Source organism: Ipomoea triloba, chromosome 11, assembly GCF_003576645.1.
Source record: "Ipomoea triloba cultivar NCNSP0323 chromosome 11, ASM357664v1".
NCBI classification, from domain to species: Eukaryota; Viridiplantae; Streptophyta; class Magnoliopsida; order Solanales; family Convolvulaceae; genus Ipomoea; species Ipomoea triloba.
Window position 1 is genome coordinate 12637913 of NC_044926.1, and position 18340 is coordinate 12656252.

At 35.2% G+C, this 18340-nt stretch overlaps 1 protein-coding gene, 1 long non-coding RNA gene and 1 pseudogene across 2 annotated transcripts; all 3 read right to left on the reverse strand.

Annotated features, from left to right (window-relative positions):
• Positions 1 to 1880: 1880 nt before the first annotated feature.
• On the reverse strand, positions 1881 to 4963 carry LOC115995651 (annotated as a pseudogene).
• Positions 4964 to 15239: 10276 nt separating this feature from the next.
• LOC115996228 lies at positions 15240 to 15777 on the reverse strand. The gene is made up of 3 exons (XR_004093579.1): positions 15708 to 15777; positions 15511 to 15609; positions 15240 to 15421 (listed from the first exon to the last, which is right to left on the reverse strand). It is a non-coding gene; the product is annotated as an uncharacterized LOC115996228 (long non-coding RNA).
• A 1076-nt stretch (positions 15778 to 16853) lies between these two features.
• LOC115995928 lies at positions 16854 to 18009 on the reverse strand. Its single transcript, XM_031235076.1, has 5 exons — positions 17818 to 18009; positions 17494 to 17700; positions 17344 to 17410; positions 17153 to 17259; positions 16854 to 17072 (listed from the first exon to the last, which is right to left on the reverse strand). Exons 1-5 carry the CDS (start codon positions 18007 to 18009, stop codon positions 16854 to 16856), a joined length of 792 nt encoding a protein of 263 aa, XP_031090936.1.
• Positions 18010 to 18340: the final 331 nt, after the last annotated feature.

Below are 18340 nucleotides of genomic sequence, written 5' to 3' on the forward strand. Positions count from 1 at the left end.
GGGGGGGGGGGGAGTATTTTGGGTATAAAAGGCGAAAGTTTGAGTATTTTAACAATTTTGATGGTCTATTAATGAAATTGATAGACTTAAAACTGTTAGGTATGATAACAAGAATGTCCAATTTTGGCATAAGTTTGGGAATTGCAAGGCACCTAAAGTGAAAAAACTTAGTCCTGATAAAGACATACTTGCCTTGTGTTCTGAAATTCCTAATTAAAGTAGAGAAATAAAAATAGTTGTTGAGCATTTAGACATTGAGCAATGAAAGGATAATGTGAATGTGGGTTGGGTTATTGATGATATTGATATTGAAACAATTGTTTATCTCATGAATTTTATGTGGCTTTAGCTTCCATTTTATACTAATATTCATTTTTGTTTGGGACATTGTTTTAGTGCTGCTCACTGTTGCAACCAATGAGAGAAATGTCAAATTGGCTTTTCTCTTAATACTACTAGACTAGAATAAGAACTGGACGAGGTTTTAATACAAATCTTAGTTTTTAGACTTCTAACAAGTACAAATATCAATGTTCAATAGCAAATAATACTCTAAACACTCTTGATAATTTAACCATAACATATACGAACAAAACAAACAAAATTAAATTAAAAAAATAATGGCTATCTAGGTGGCCGGCCAAATGAAATGTCCCGTAGTGTTACATTGTTGTCACCCTCTACAACTACCAGTGTAATTTTTCCTCTGTCTAAAAAGTTATGGACAGTACAGTTTATTTTGAACTTTCAATTTTCAAGTCAAACAACCTTCATGCCTTGGTTCAAGAAAGTCCTAGTTTAACTTTTCGTACTATTTATGTTTACTTTTGCTAGCATGATGCCATGATGATGGGTCATGGACAGTTGCTACAAAACATGCTTCCTAGTGGAGGGGTAGTGTGAATGTGTATCTGTTAGGATTTATTATAATCTTGTCAGACATGTTGTACTTATAATAGTTAACTTTCGCAATTATACTGTTGAAAAATTAAGTTTTTCCGTAGAAATTTACGTCAAGTTGTCTATACTATGGAATATACGAGGGAAACTTGCAGCCACCACCACAGGGTGTGCAATGGGTAAACCCCACCTTGTGACCCTAGTTGGCAAAGGACCATAGGAAATTAAACCAGCCTAGGTTGCTCATAGCTGTCTGGCTCAAACTGAGAAGGCTGGGAGTCGAACTTGTGACCTTATGGTTACAAGTTTGTATCCTTAGCCATCTTGGCTGGTGTTACCCCACATTGGTTGCCTTCTTGATGCCAGAAGAAATGGCAAAGCTTTTATTTGTTTGACGCAGTTGAATAACATACTGGATGTGAGGATTTCCCATATTCCATGCTTCTTGATCTTCTATCTGATGTATGAGTTCTGTTTTATGTTAGTCATCACTTCATGCCTGTAAAACGGTTTTTTCTCTTTTACTAAAATATGACTAGCTTGTTTCTGAATCAATGATTTATTTAATGGCCAGAGATGTTGAAATATGTTGTAAAAAGAAATTGAGAGAGATAGAACATTGAACATGCATGCACTGAAAAATGTACAAAACAATAAAGAAGAGGTATGAAAGTTCTTGTTGGTGTGCTATCTTGGATTAGATTAGATAAAAGAGTCACTCAATTGGGCAAAACTACACTAAAAAATTGAATCCAACCAATTAGTTAGTCTAACACATGACCTTATAAACCCATATATTCTCTCTTATTTTATCAATTTAGGACTATTAACAACTGGAAACAATTTCTAGTTTTCAAAGTTGAGCTTTACTAGAAAATGAAGAGAATGCATGTATTTTTATATATATTCAGCAGAAAGACATAATAATCAGACTCAATGGCAGACCATTAAGCCAGATGGAAATCAACAATACTTGGGATATCTTTTAGAATATAATATGCTCGAGAACTAAGAAACAAGTGCTTGAAAAGAAAGGAACAATTATCTCTCTCTCTCTAATTGTATCTATATATGCAGGGGCTCTCGGGTCTAGGCACTGTATTCACGAGAAAGATGTTTGTGAGTAACTGGAATGCACTTGGCAAGCCAACCAATTGGCCAAGATAATGCAGCGATTCCCACGCATGCACCCCATTGCCCCCAGTTCAGCCTTTCAGTATCAGCAAACTTGTTCAACACTTCCACCATAAACACCTGTAAACTTATTGTCCCGCCAACAATCCCCAAAAACAGCTTATTCTTCAGTATTCCATCGAAGATGTTCTTCTTCTCTAGTTTCCTCGCATTGAACTCATTGAAAACTTGACAGAAGACGAACGTGTTGAATATTAAGGTAGACTGCACCCTCAGATTCACTCCGAAGATCGAGCCGCCTCTGAAATGTAGCACCAATAATACAATTATCTGGTATAGAGCTTGAGCGCTGATATTCCTCCACATTATAGGAGTTATAAGAGGTTGAGTTCGGCCAACTGGTTTTTTTGTCATGAGATCATCTGTGGGTTGTTCTGTTGCGAGAGCTAAGGCCCCCAAAGAATCCATTATGAGGTTAACCCAAAGAAGCTGGACAGCTGTGAGTGCGACTCCACCTGATGATATTGCGGTTACAAAGTTTGTTGCAAGGGCAGCAACATTTACTGTGAGCTGAAACTGAATGAACTTTTGAATGTTGTTGTATACACCCCTTCCCCATTTCAGAACTGTAACCACGGACTTGAAGTTGTCATCTAAAATGACTATATCCGAGCTCTCTTTAGCCACTTGGGTGCCTTGAATTCCCATGGAGAGCCCAATGTCTGCTTCCTTGAGTGCCGGTGCGTCATTCGTGCCATCCCCCGTTACTGCAACAACATGGCCCTTCTGTTTCAAGCATTTCACCATCAAAAGCTTGTCAAACGGAGATGATCTTGCCATTATGCGGATATTATCAATGTTTGCCATTCTTTCTTGTTCTGAGTAGTTTCTGAATTTTTCTCCGTCAACTATTGCACCATCCTCTTCCATATTGGGATTATTGTCTCCTTCCTTCAATATTCCACACTCAATGGCTATGGCTTTTGCGGTAAATATATTGTCTCCTGTGTCATTTTGATATTCACTCCAGCTTCTCTGCAAGAGGTAACTGCTTCTTTGGCTCCAGGTCTACATGGGTCCTTCAGTCCAATCAACCCTAGCAAGGTCAGTTCAGTTTCTTCCAGTTTCTCACTACTAACTTTGTAGGCAAATGCAACACATCTCAGGCTCTTACTTGCCAACTCTCTAATTATCAACTCAAACATTTCCCTCTCTTCATCGTCCAAATCTTTAATCTCTCCACTTTTGACATGATACTTGGAGCACATATCCAGAATCATCTCAGCCGCACCTTTCCACTGTGTTTGGAATTGAACTCCTTTCCCATGATTCTTCCTCACCAATGCCCCGCTTCTTTTCTTTTGTGAGTTAAAAGCTTCGACTCGGAGGATTTCATGGCCTTGCTTTAGTCCATTGAAATCCATGGCTAAATCAGAAGCTGCCCATAAAAGGATAGCTGACTCTGTTGGGCTACCCGAAATTTGTGGAAGGGTAGTAGCAGGGCTTGACATATAAACCTCACCGCTCGTATTTAAAGCAACACCTTCTTGAATTAACTCAATAACATCAGGGGCTATTATCTCGAATGATTTTCCTTTCTGTATTTGCTCTTTGCCTATCCAAAACTCAGTTACCTGCATCTGGTTTAATGTGAGCGTGCCGGTTTTGTCTGTGCAGATTGTGGTGGCGGAACCCATTGTCTCACAAGCGGAGAGCTTTCGAACCATTGCATTATCAATCATCATCCTCTTCATTGAGACTGCCAGGTTTAGTGTGACAGCCAAAGGTAAGCCTTCTGGAATTGCCACCACAACAATAGTTACTGCAGCAGCTATCATAGTGAGAACGATTCCCACCGTGTCACTGATTTTGCTGCCATTAATTTCTGCGAAATAGCGAATTATCATGACCACAAGAACAATCACAGCAACACTGAGACCAACTTTCCCAATCAAAGAAGTTAGCTTGTTTAGGCGATGTTGCAGTGGCGTCTCTTCGTTCATGTCATGAGTTATCAAGCTCATCATCTGTCCCCACGACGTGTTCATGCCCACTGATGTCACAAGCATATGGCCATAGCCATCTATCACCTTTGTACCAGAAACCAAAAAGGGATTCTGGGTATCATCCACTTCAATGTGGTTACTTTCTCCTGTCATGCTGGACTCATCGATTTTCATACAATGTCCGTCCAAGAATAATCCGTCAGCAGGTATCTGATCACCGGTTTTTAACCACACAACATCTCCCACCACAATATCAAAGATTGAAATTCCTTGTCTATGCCCATCTCTCACTACTTCAACATTGATATTCCTGCTTTCATTGGATAGCTTGTGAAATTGCCTGCTTTGTTTGTAGTTACTGATGGACGAAACCGCGAGGACGAGAAAGATAGCAATGATTATACTCCCTCCATCATACCATCCGTCCTTGAGCCCGTGCAGTTCGATTCCAAAGCCAAGAGACAGAGCTGAACATATAGAAGGATGATGATGGTGGTGTCCTTGAATGCTTCAACAACAAAGCTAAAGAAGCTTTTAGCAGCTGCCTTCTTGTATGTGTTGGAACCGAAAACTTCAATTCTATACTTTAATCTACCTGCATTGCCATTAATCCCGGCCTTCTCGTCCGCTTCAAGAATAGCCGCCATCCCCTTAACCCCTCCGTGCTGAGAGAGGCTATCCGCGTCTCTCTCGCTAACCATGTCACCCAGCGTCTTCTTGTCGATGTTGAAAGAGGGGATGTGATCTTTATCTTCCATGGCTATGGAAACAAATGATCTGCTGGTTAGTAGCCGCGAGAATGCTGAGCTAATTCCCTTAGCAGCAATCTTTTTCTTGGTCAAGAAAACCAAGAAACAGATGGCGTTGCAGGCCGCCTGCCACCGCTTCTGAGGCTTTTGCATGGAGCGGATGAACACCATCGTATCGTCAGGTTTTGGTGAAGCTTGGGCCATGAGGATGGATGGATGATCTGAAACAAGAACACCAAACGGGTGATGGGATATCTATTCAAGATAACTAGAGAGGTATTTTGCTGTTGTTCTGAGTTTTTTCAATGAAACAGTATGAATGTGAATAATAATTTATAGAGAGTGCTAAACTTGTGGTTTCCTAATTTTACATACTAGTTTTTTTTTTTTTTTTTTTAATTTTAAACTACTAGGCAATAGGCATTAAGGAAGTTACTTGGAAATTTCCTAGCAAGTAGCAACTCAGGAAGTGGGTGAGGAAGAAATGGCATGTTTGGGTTAGCTTATCAATACAATCATTATTGCATAGACCATGGTTCACACAGCTGTGTGGACCATAAATCATATTATTTGAACTTGTGTTAATTATTTGATTCACGGACCAATACATTTGTGGGCTTTTAAGAATCACATTCCACCCAATAAAATATATATACTTGTGACAATAATATATATAGGAGATGGTTCACGTGCGAAAGGTCTCTCAGATGAAAAATTGGGTGAGTTCTGAGCCATTGATCTAGATTAGATCAACGGCTCAAACTGAAGGAATTTTTTTTAAAAGAAAAAAATGCGCTTACTAGTAACATGGACGCGAATGATCTTAAGTGTCTCGAACAGATGCACCTTAAGTCTCGAACAGATGCACCTTAAGCCTTCGAACTTATGGTGGCACCTTAAGCCTCGAAATGATCAACATTAAGTATCGAAATTATGCACCTTAAATACTGAATTGATGCACCTTAAGTTTCAAAGTGATGCACATTAAGTACTGATGAATTAATGCACCTTAAGCTGTGAACTTATGTACCTTAAGCTTAAAATTTATGCACATGAGTTGATATTCTTAATGAATCAAAGTTGTGCACCTTAAGAGTTAAATTCTTGCACCTTAAACTTGAAATTTATGCACCTAGAGTATGTATGTTGTACACCTTAAGAGGTAAACTGATGTACCTTAAACTTTAAACATACACACCTTAAGCTATAAACTTACGCACTTAAGCTATAAATTTACGCACCTTAACTTTAAACATAAGCACCTTAAGTTTTAAACTTAGGCACCTAAAGCTATAAACTTACGCACCTTAAGCTAGAAACTTACACACCTTAAACTTTGAATGAGAGAGAGAATTAGGTTCAAATGAGAACCTCTGTAAACATGTGAACATGTGTACCATTGTGTATTGTTGATCTTGCTCGATCTTGTGGTTTATAATGACTTTGACATGGTAAGTATAGATCAATGAACCACTGCACCCAATCCTTAGATCTTGATCGTCTAATCTCACATCTCAACAGTGCATAGGAGTTCATAGGTTCACACCTCACACCCAAGCAGTGGTTCTCACCTGAACCAGACCATATATATATATATATATCATGGTTGCAAAAATCGCGCCTAGGCGGCGCCCAGCCGCGTCGAGGAAGGCCGAAATCGGCCTCCTCCGCGGCCGATTAGGCGGCGCCGCCTAGGTCTCCGGCCGACTAGGCAGGCACCTGGGCCGCCTAGGCGGCCGGCAGGATGGCGTTTTTTTTTTTTTTTTAATTGCAAATCTTAAACATTTAAACAATTAATGTTATAATATATTAACTAATACTCTAATGGTCTAATAAGTAATAACTAATAATTAATAACTTAATAAAATAAAAAGTACTATATAATAACTAAATTAAACTAATAAGTAATGCACTAATAATTAATAAATAATAACTAATAACTTAATGAGTGTTAACTATTTAACTATTAAAGTGTAAAGACTTACAATATTAAATACTTTACAATTATTAACACTTAAAATATTTTTTTTTTATTTTTTTTAAAATTCAAAAAAAAAAATAAATAAATAAATAAAACCTAGGCGCCCCCAGGCGCCTAGCGATTTTTTCAACCTTGATATATATATATTGTTGGTCCCGAATGGGTGGTGAAAAGTCTAGAGGGGGGGTGAATAGACTTTTCTAGCAAATTAAAAATTAATAACACTTTAACTAAAATAATTTCAAGTGAATAAATTCAACTTGAAATGCACAGCGGAATAATGTACGTAAAGTGCTATAATTAAAACTCAGTGATAGAGAGGAGATATATCACATGCAATACGATAGAAATACTTGGAATAGCTCAAATATGATATACAATAAATTTGGCTTGCATGCGGACGTAGGAGATAACAGAAATTGGTAAACCCAGATAAGAGTGAATAGTGATAAATACTGTCTGGGTCTTGAAAAGTTATGAATGCAGTAAATTAACAAACCCAAATAAGCAAGATGTAGAGATTAGAAATATTAAATGGGTTTGACAAATATGAAACTTGCAAATCAGTGTGTGTACGTGCAAGCAGATATTATGTGTATAGAGCAAAATATATATGGGCAGTAAGTAAATGAGAGAGAGATTTTTAAGTGGTTCGGCCAAACCCAGCCTACGTCCACTCTACTTCTTTCACTATCTTCAACCACCCAGATACAATAGTGAACACCAAGTGCCAACCCAGCACTTCTATCTACACCCAGTAGAGATTTGAGTATCTCGCACAAAGCTATACTCCTACACCAACGAGTGTCTCGCACAAAGCTACACTCTCCAGGGTTTTCACAAGCTCCTCTTGTTACTCAGCCCTCTATCTACACTCAGTAGAAATTCTGATACAAGGTAGTAAAAGAAAATATTTTTCTCCAACTCTCAGGAACTAAAAATATGGATTTTTGGTTTTTCGGATTTTTCTTGCTTTGCTATTCTCAGATGTATCACACTGCTTTTCTTGCCTTTCACTTGTATATCTCCGTCACTTCTTCTTGCTCAAGTGTTCTGTATTTATATATGAAGAAAGAATTAATCCGTTGGAGAGAATTAATTCTTTATTGTCAATCCCATGTGCTGATTGTAGTCTCCATGTGGTTTAGGTGGTCTGGTAAGTTGAAACTCCGTTGTTGTATTTCTTCAGACGTTTTCATCTTTTCTTTGCATCTTCAGATATTCTTGCGTGATGCCTCCTGATATTCTGGTCATCAGTCTCTCCTCTCTTCAAAATATACAGATCAGTCAAATGTATCCGTTGTCTTTGCTTCCTGATATTCTGGTCAGCATCTTTGCGTGATTTATACTTCCTCCTCTTTCCTTATTCTTCCTGATATTCTGGCTTAGTGGAGCTGAAATATGACCTTCTTACCTTACCTTAGCAAATATGTCCGTTGAAGAGCTTCACATGCTGATTAAAACTTCTCTCCTTGAGTGAGTTTGGAGTGCTCCTGATATTCCTCTCCTTGAGCTCTGCGTGCTCCTGATATTTGTAGCTGTACTGTTTGTAACCTCAACGGAAAGAAAAAGCGTTCTTTGCTTTGACTTTGATAAAAAATTGTCAGTTAAAGTTCAAATGGATTGGTCGTACCTATCCAATAATCATGTTAAAGTTCAAATGGATTGGTCGTACCTATCCAATAATCATGAATAGAAAAGACTCGCTAATCCGTACCTATCCAATAATCATGAATAGAAAAGACTCGCTAATCACTCGGTATCCAATAATCATGAATAGAAAAGACTCGCTAATCACTCGGTTTTTGGGGCATAATAATTATGTAGGAGAGATGGTCACTCGGTTTTTGGGGCATAATAATTATGTAGGAGAGATGGTAGGCTTTTGTTTACCGAGGGTTCGAATCCCTCTCTTTCCGTACCTTCAGTTAATTCACCGATTTGACTAGCACCAATGGATCAAATCATAGCAATTTCACCGATTTGACTAGCACCAATGGATCAAATCATAGCAATGGATACAATTTGACTAGCACCAATGGATCAAATCATAGCAATGGATACAATTTCAGTTAATTCACCGATTTGACTAGCACCAATGGATCAAATCATAGCAATGGATACAATTATTAATTCACCGATTTGACTAGCACCAATGGATCAAATCATAGCAATGGATACAATTATTCCAACAGGTACTGTTTGTAGTGTTCCACTCTTGCCACTGCTCCTGATATTTGTAGTTGCCACTGCTCCTGATATTTGTAGTTGCCACTGCTCCTGATATTTGTAGCTGTACTGTTTGTAGTGTATTGTTTGTAACAGTTCCACTCTTGCCACTGAAATATTTATTCCTAACAACAGTTCCACTCTTGCCATGAAATATGTCTTTGTTGTACTGTTGCTGCTTGCAAATTTGTAGTGTATTGTTTGTAACAGTTCCATAACAACAGTTCCACTCTTGCCTGAAATATTTATTCCTGTCTTTGTTGTACTTGTTGTACTGTTGCTGCTTGCAAATTTGTAGTGTATTGTTTGTAACAGTTTGTTGCTGCTTGCAAATTTGTAGTGTATTGTTTGTAACAGTTCCACTCGCCACTGAAATATTTATTATTTATTCCTGTCTTTGTTGTACTGTTACACTCGCCATTTATTCCTGTCTTTGTTGTACTGTTGCTGCTTGCAAATTATTCCATATTCCACTGCTGATTCAAATTATTCCACGTATTATGGAGTTTCCATAAAATTCGCAGCTAAGAGGGTTTGAACCATGGATTACTTGCCAACCTTATAAGTCTCTTACCATCTTTGCTGCTTCAACATTTAGTTACTGTTTGTGCTCTAAATATTTTTAAGCTCCATGGGATTCAAACCAAGTTCCTTCCTTCTCCAAGAATTCTTCCAAGTCGACTTTTGACTCTTTAGGTACATTAGCTTATGAAAATTTTGGGTTTCTAATTTTTCGAACTAAAATACATTTCTTGGCTCATCAAAATCTTATTACAAATATTCCTAACATATATATATATATATATATATATATATATATAGAGAGAGAGAGAGAGAGAGAGAGAAATCTGCTCAAATGTGGTCGCGTTTTCCCGTGCGATCGGTGCGGTATACACCTCTAGTGTTAACAAAATACACCACTAGTGTTAGGAAAATGCACATAAACACCCCATAACTCCCTTGTCCTGAATTGTGCATTTTCAAACACTGTGTGGTGTATATTTGCACGCCTAGTGGTGTATTTTTTGGTGATGTTGTACTAAAAACCTAATGATGCATATTTGTGTTGTGCATTATTTCCTATCATTAAGAATATTTTTTGGTGATGTCGTACTAAATTACCATTCGCACACACTTCACCTTAGCATCTTAAATCAATCTAGACCATTAAATTATTAAATGGATGCACATGATCTAATCTCACAATCGTACCTAAACAAGTGATCTCATATGATCCTAACTATATATATATCTGCATACATATACATACACACACATACTTACTTATATAGTGCATTAGTTAATAAAATGGTTTCAATATAGTTTTCTCACATATTTCCACAAAATTTTGAAAATTGAAAATTGAAAATTGAAATTGTGCAATTTTAAAGTGAAAGACTAATTTTAAGAAGGGAAAAGTGTTTTTTGGTTAATCAATTATTAGCAATTAGTTATTTTGATCTTTTATTTTAAAAAATTGTAAAAATATACTTCAACTTTTCATTATATATTGTGACAATTTAGGTTCTTTGGAGAATGGAACGTAAGATAATATTAGGAATCACATTTTTTTTAGTATGTAGATACAAACTTTCAATATATATATATATATATATATATATATATTACATTTACTCGATTGTTATTTCGTTCAAATTAAGTATTTCTACCTACAAATCAATCACTCTTCCAATCCATCTTTTTTTTTTTTTTTTTGGTTGAAATGGCTAAATTTAAGAGAAGTAATAATGATGGGATTTAGGTGAAAATTTGAATAAATAATTGAAAATATTAAAACGTCCCAGGAAACAATGGAACCAGAATGGAGTGTGGAAATGCAATGATATAAAGGAAGCAAGAGATAGTAGTGAAAAATATTTGAAAATTCATTCATTTGCGAGTATTCGATCTCTTGTGATTGTTGAAGTTTTTGTAGTCCTTGGGAACCCCTTCCTCTATTTTGTGTTGGGGATAAGAATGGTTAATCTATAACTCAATAAACTTTCTATATGTGTGATAATGTACAAACATAAATAATTCTAATATAATTCTAACACTAATACAAACTAATTAAATCTATCATACTAATACATATCTATAATTATGTATAATTGTAACGTTTGTAACGAACGTATTTACTCATCATTATGTATATTATTTAATTTGTCTCTAACTTTTCTCTCTGAAACATAACTTTCCTTTGATCTATGATATACAAGCTAACCGGCATGTTATTATAACACGTTATTAGCACGATTTATATCTTCAGTGAATGGTATGTCGATTTTTATTTTTTATTTTTATCATTCATAGTTGTTTAAAGAGTTAATTCCAGCAATGGTCCTTCGACTATGTTGATTTTTCAAAATTAGTCCCCGACTATTAATTTGGACAATTTAGATCCCTTGACTTTCAAATTCTTTCCAATATATGTTGGTCCTTTCGTCAAATTTTGGTTAAGTTGAGGTCAAATGATAGGGTAAATTGTCCATTCACCTGTATAGTGTATTATTACACATATTTCTCCTATCCTATACGCTATATATATGAATATAATCTCAGTCAAACAGACCTCGACTGAGATTATATGGCTTCCATTGAAACTTCGGTTGAGATTATATTCATATATACATCGTATAGGGTAGGAGAAATACGAGTAATAATACACTAAACAAGTGAACGAATAATTTTACCCCTTATTTGACCTCAACTTAACCAAAATTTGACGAAAGGACCAACATTGGAAAGAATTTGAAAGTCAAGGGACCTAAATTGTCCAAATTAAAAGTCGGGGACTAATTTTGAAAAATCAACATAGTCGGAGGACCATTGTTGGAATTACAATTGCATTTGTATTCTAAGAATATGTGGTTATGCTCCTTATAATGATTGTTATATTATTTGAAAGGGTTATCATTTTTGTCTCTCTCTATTGTTGCTATTTTCTTCCCATTTTCTTTTGTATTGTTTCCATAACGAATTCGACATGTTTCTCCGATGATGGCTAAGAGCTAACAACAAATAATTAGAACCGATTTCTCCGAGTACAATATTTTTTTTTTCAAAATATTATATGAAAATTTTTATGGAAACATACCTTATGGGTTTTAATTGCTATCCAATATCTCGAAGTAAATAAGGACTTACTTAAACCTAAAAAGGTAATTTAGGACCAGAAGTTCACTGCTTTAAAACGTCATTTTGAACACCTTTCTGGGACAAAAAATCCCTCAATTGCATTATGTCTTATACTATATTCACGATGAGTTGATTAGCAATATTTGGTGATTCTCGTATAAAATGACGCTAACTATATTCATTAGTATCCTTAAGGTTGGTGTATTTTTATATGACATTTGGTAAGCTATTTGAATATTGGCATTTGTTTTGGTCCCCGTAAAAGCCATCCCCACTAGTTTGTATGAGGACATTGCAGCACATGTTGCACAAATAAATGACAGATATGTTTGTAATGATCAAGGCTTTAAAAATTTTTAGCCTAATAACAATGCCAGTAGATGTTCTACTCGATTTATTGATAGATGTGTTGGTTGGCATTGCTTTACTGCATATAGTACTCTCGCTTTGGCATAGCGACAAATAAGTTAGGAATGAGATGAGAAAAGTAGCAGTAACAAGCCAAAGTAAAATATTTGCAAATATTGTCATTGATGCTTCTTTTGTGCCAATTGCATGGACAAAAGTTATCATACTTGGTACAATTCAAAATGTATAAAATTCTTTTACCCAATTAAATTTCATAAAAGTGGTAAAATATATGTTCAGAAGATTTGCTCCAGTAACAATTTAGCAAATGTATTCACTAAAATTCCTACGAAAAATATATCCATAAGATTTATATGAGCAGGTTAGAGAAATTGTTGCTCTCAGGAAGAGCAACAAAATCTAAAGTACAAATGATTTATTGGTCCAAATGATCATGAGAAATGCTATAAATCCTACTCTTATAAATCCTGAAAGATTGAACCATGAAGGTACACAGTTGTACTCTTTTTCCCTAAACTAAGTTTTCTACACAGGGTTTTCTTAGTAAGGTTTTTAATGAGGCAACCAATGCAACACATGATTTTACAAATATCATGTACTCTTTTTTCTCATGTAGGTTTTTTCCCATGTGATTTTCCTAATGAGGTTTTTAATGAGGCATGAATATTTTTTTAATATAATACCCATATATCTTGTATTTTTCGTGTCTAGGTTTTTTCCCACATGATTTTCCTGGAAATTAAAGTTTTTAATGAGACAAAATCGTTGTCAAATAATGTCCAAGGGGGAGTGTTATAAATAAATTAATGGTGGACAATATTTGTAGCATTTGTAACGGGCGCATTTACTCATCATTATGTATATCATTTATTATACCATTTGTATTTCATATGTGTGTGTGTACGTGCGTGTTTACGTCTATGCGTACAACTAAGATCTCAGTCATATATACATGTACAAACACAACGAGACAAATCCACAACTTCCTACGTCATAATCTCATTGCATAATGTTGTCCTCTATACTACCACAATAAATCAATTGCACATAACACATTACCATATACCAATAAAGAAATTAAAAAAAAAAGTACGGAAGATAATGACAATGACAATGCTACCCAGAACATAATTAAAAGGATTTAGAGAAATTCAAACGAAAATGTAGTATTTATTTATACTATCATTTTTAGACTATGTATTTAGATTAGTGTTTTTACAAAATTGTAAACATTTATTTTATTGACAATTATAATCAATCTCTCATATATTGTCTTGCATTCATAAACTTCGAATTACCGATTTAAATAAACAAATTTAACATTCAATTACATATGCATGAACATCTCCTATATAATCTTGCATTGATATACTTTGAAATACTTATTTAAAAATAAACATTGGGCATTATCTCATTCGTGCAATATAATGCACGTGCAAAACTAGTAGATATGTATGTGTGTGTGCGCTCGTGCGTGCGTGTGAGCGTGTACCCTTGAATCATGTAGAGAAGATGAATAAGATCATACTCTTGCTTTGTCTCTAACTTTTCTCTCTGCAACATAACTTTCCTTTGATCTGTGATATACAAGCTAATGGGCATGTTATTATAACATAATTACTTTTCTTTTGTGATGGTCATATTAGTAAAACCCAATACTTATTTCGATGAAGGAAATGTTAGAACAAAAATGGGTTGACATCTTAGAATATCTCTTTAATGTGTTGAAATCAATATATATACACAATTACAAACCTTGAAGTGTATCCCAATATCCATTCAAAGTTGTCCGCCCACCAATGACCATTCAAATTACCCAAAAAAGTTGGCTCCTTTATGCATTGGCCTCTTCACTTCACCTAAATAGCTCTTGTATTAAGAGATCCTTTTTGTGCCATTCAATGATTCAACTAAGGTGAGATTTCCAACATAATGCATACCATTTTCAGACAGAAACATACGGGGATTGTTGTATTATATTGTTCTTTTACATAGGTCACTATTTTGTACAATCCTCATGGCACCATGTACAGCCAGCTTGAATTTGCCCTTAGCTTGGATCAATAGGCACTCCATTGTGAGCATAAGTAAATACAATCACTAGTATAGAAACATGCATCTGCGTCCGGAGTTATGGACTATCTGCGTCCGGAGTACTCCGGACGCATATTCCGGAGACGCAGTTGCCATCGACCATCTGCGTCCGAAGTTGCCCCGGACGCAGATAGCTATTAGCTGCGTCCGGAACTGCCCAGTTCCGGACGAAGCTGATTTTTTTTTTAAATATTAGCTGCGTCCATAACTGCCCAGTTCCGGAGGCAGTTGACATTTTTTTTAAAAAATTTTTTTTATATGCTATTTATTTGCTGTGCACCCCCAACAATTTTCTGTAGCATTTACAATATAATTCCTGTCCAGTTCTCAACACATACACATCAAAACATACCAACTTCAACATCTATCTATCCAACAAGTTCAACATCGAACCACACCACATACATCAAAACCATACACCAAACATCAAACCACACCACATCAAACCACATCCAACACTTCAAAGCTACTTCAAAGTTTTCAAAACTTCAACAATAAATAAATCAACTTCAACACTAGCTACTCCAAAACTAAATATTTCTCACCAATTCAAAGTAAAACTAAGTTACCAAAATACTTGACGCATACCAAATAAAACATAATAAGTAAACATATAATGTTAATAGTAAACACATAATTTTAACACATACCAAATACTTAACACATACATCATTACAATATTATAAAACATAAGTCATTACATCATTACAACACTTTACCTACACAAAATGTCATAAGCATTCTTCACAAAAGTATTTAGCCCAAATTTCATGAATTTCATTGATTTGATTCTCCGTGTAGGACTTTGACCCCGCAAATGCCTAAAAAAATTTAGAAATTATCAAATTATTAGTTTTAACATTAATAAAATATAATTTAAAATTCTTTAGTTTTATTAAATTTTACTTACCGATGCTAAATCTTCATACTCATAGTATTGAGTGCATATCTCAAACATATATCGCAAGACATAATATCCGCACTCCACACTACCGGGTTGTGTAGGACACTACAAATTATAAATTTTGATGTATATATATTAGAAAGTTAAACAATAAAACATTACTAATAACCTTATAAAATATATAAAACAATTTTGATATATACCTTAATTTCCCTCCATTTTAACAAATTTTTAGCTCTTTGTCCTTTCAAATTTGTTGCCGACCGAAATGCCCTATAATATACTCTCATAAGGTGAATTCAAAAGAATAATAATAGTTAATAATAATAAATAAATATTATTAGGAGTTACTTACACACTTAATGGGGCCTTAATTTCTAGGTCGCGGTTACATGGCAGTGGGTCTAATACATAGACCACATATGATTTCAAGCAAATGACCAAGAGCAACCAATGACTTCTACATTATTTAAAAACAAATATGTTAACGCAATTCACAAATAAGTCAATTAATTTATATAAATAACAAAGACTATAAATTTAGTTTTCTTACTCTTGATGGTATGGAGCCAAAATAAATCTACGGTCCTTCTCTTTCTCAATCGCACGCATGACATAAGAAACGACCGCGTTGTAATTATTTTTTAGACTATCTTGTGAAATCTTCCTTGGGCATACAAATCCAATTGATGGCAGTCCAATTTTCTTGCATAGCCGATAAAGACATCTAAAATGTAAATAATTAGTAAATCAAATGATAAAAGATAAAAGACTAAAACAAAAGAAAAAAAATACTTACACTATAAAGGCTTGTATTATGGACACATCGAGCCATTGCATTGTCAGCAAGTCTTTAATGTCGTCAAACATCACGACACTAGACTTATTTGAATGATGGAATATGTCCAACACCTCCTCTACCTCCATCTCAACATAGTCCAAATTGGCTGGCAAGTGTTGTAGATATGAAACCATCTTCTTGGATTCATCTCCCAAGTGCTCCAACACATCTTCAGACACAATCACGGGTTGTAACCCTATGGCATATTGATCATCACTTTGAAAATTCCTCATATTTTGAGCTTTTGGAATTTCCTACGTGCCAAGAAAATTTAAAAGCTTAACAACAATTAGAAGATATGAAATTGAACAAGATATTAAAGATATTCAATATTACCTGAAACTCGTTCACTGGATCAACAGACTGACAACTACTCCAAAGCGGTGTGCCTACCCTTGGACTAGCTTGTGCATTCTTCATAAAAGATTGAAGCAGCTGAGATTGCATATCCTTAAACTTTTGCTCCATTTCTTCCATTGTTTCTCTTCTTATTTTGTCAGCCAATTTATCATACAGATTTTTTTTCCATAGCCTCAAGATCAACCCCTGAAACACCTCCAGATGATTTCCCACGGCTAGGCATACCAAACACATCCCGAATCTTGCTATGCACTCCAACGCCTCTCACATAGCCACCGTGCTCATTGGTGCCCAGAGCTGCTGATAATATATCATTTTGACGGGCTGGTTGGAATGATCCTTGAGACATCTCTTCACCCTTCTCGATCTATTGCAACACAAGAAGATTGTTAGCATTCTCATTAATAATATATATATATATATATTTAAAGTATTTGTATTACTTACAATTTTACCTAACACTTCCATTGTTTTTTCATTGGGAATGTAATAACTTCCATCTTCGGATTTTTTAGACCTCGCTCGAACCCAATCCAAGCTACGATCATTTGCTCCTATTTTCGATGTAATAGAAGCGCAAGAATATTGTGAAGACAATGGGTCAGACAGCATCCACTCAGACTACTTTCCAATATAACCTCTGGACCCTAAGTAGTGGGGATGCTCATTTCGAGCTTGCAACTCCCTATACTTCTGACTTATAGCCTAAAATACAATTTGGTTTTAAATAATAGCATGTTAATAGTAATAAAGCATTAAAACTAATAAAACATGATTATTAAGTTTACCTGGAACTCCTCAGTTTGATGATTTTCTAGAAATATGTTCCATTTTTCTTCATCCAAGAAAGCATATAACTCAATGGGAGAGTTATACTTATGATGCTTGTTGTTGATGAAGTCCCGCACCAACCTTGTCTTGAAATCTTTCCAACGCAACCCCGCAATCCTCAGAATATTTTTCTTTAGCTCTTCATCTGAGAGATTAAAATCTTTCTGTGAATTTAGAGACAATAAAAAAGCAAGCAATTAGATTTTTCATATATATATATATATATATATATATAAAAGTAATTATCGATATATCAATTAAATAAAGTTAATGCTTATTACCTTAAGCTCATGCCAAATTTGTTCTTTGACTCTATGGGAGACGTGAGGCCAATCTGTGATATTAATATCCACATGATGACGAACCACACTGCCCAGGTAGTTTGAGAAATTCTTTGCATTTGGGCCAGTAGGCCTACCGTTTTTATCAAACTCAATCTCTAAAAGCTCATCAACTGGCTTTTTCTTTCTCATTTTCGCACCAACTATAGGTCCTCTTGTTCTAACAGGCTTTGTGGGCTGTGTGAGCTATGTGGGCTCTGTAGGGTCGGCCATGGATATTTATATACATGCACATTCATAAGATAACAAAATTATTAGAAATTATATTGTTATAAAAACATCTATAAATATAAAACCAATAAGATTAACATACATTTTAGAAATTATACTATAGGATGGTCAACCCATAATCCTTCTCCATGATCAGTACGCATGTAACTGGTATCAATGTTATCTTCACCTAAAGCCACAGATTGAATACCAATAGAAAATGGTGGGATTTCATCAAAGTGGTCATATTCTT

What these genes read in the sequence shown, in the direction of transcription:
- LOC115995928 (XM_031235076.1), bottom strand. Translation starts at nt 18,009, where the DNA reads ATGAGAAAGAAAAAGCCAGTTGATGAGCTTTTAGAGATTGAGTTTGAT. An exon ending in ATCAAACTGAGGAGTTCCAG is followed by an intron (nt 17,411 to 17,493) that starts GTAAACTTAATA and finishes ATTGTATTTTAG; the next exon opens with GCTATAAGTCAGAAGTATAG. An exon ending in CCACTACTTAGGGTCCAGAG is followed by an intron (nt 17,260 to 17,343) that starts GTTATATTGGAA and finishes CATCGAAAATAG; the next exon opens with GAGCAAATGATCGTAGCTTG.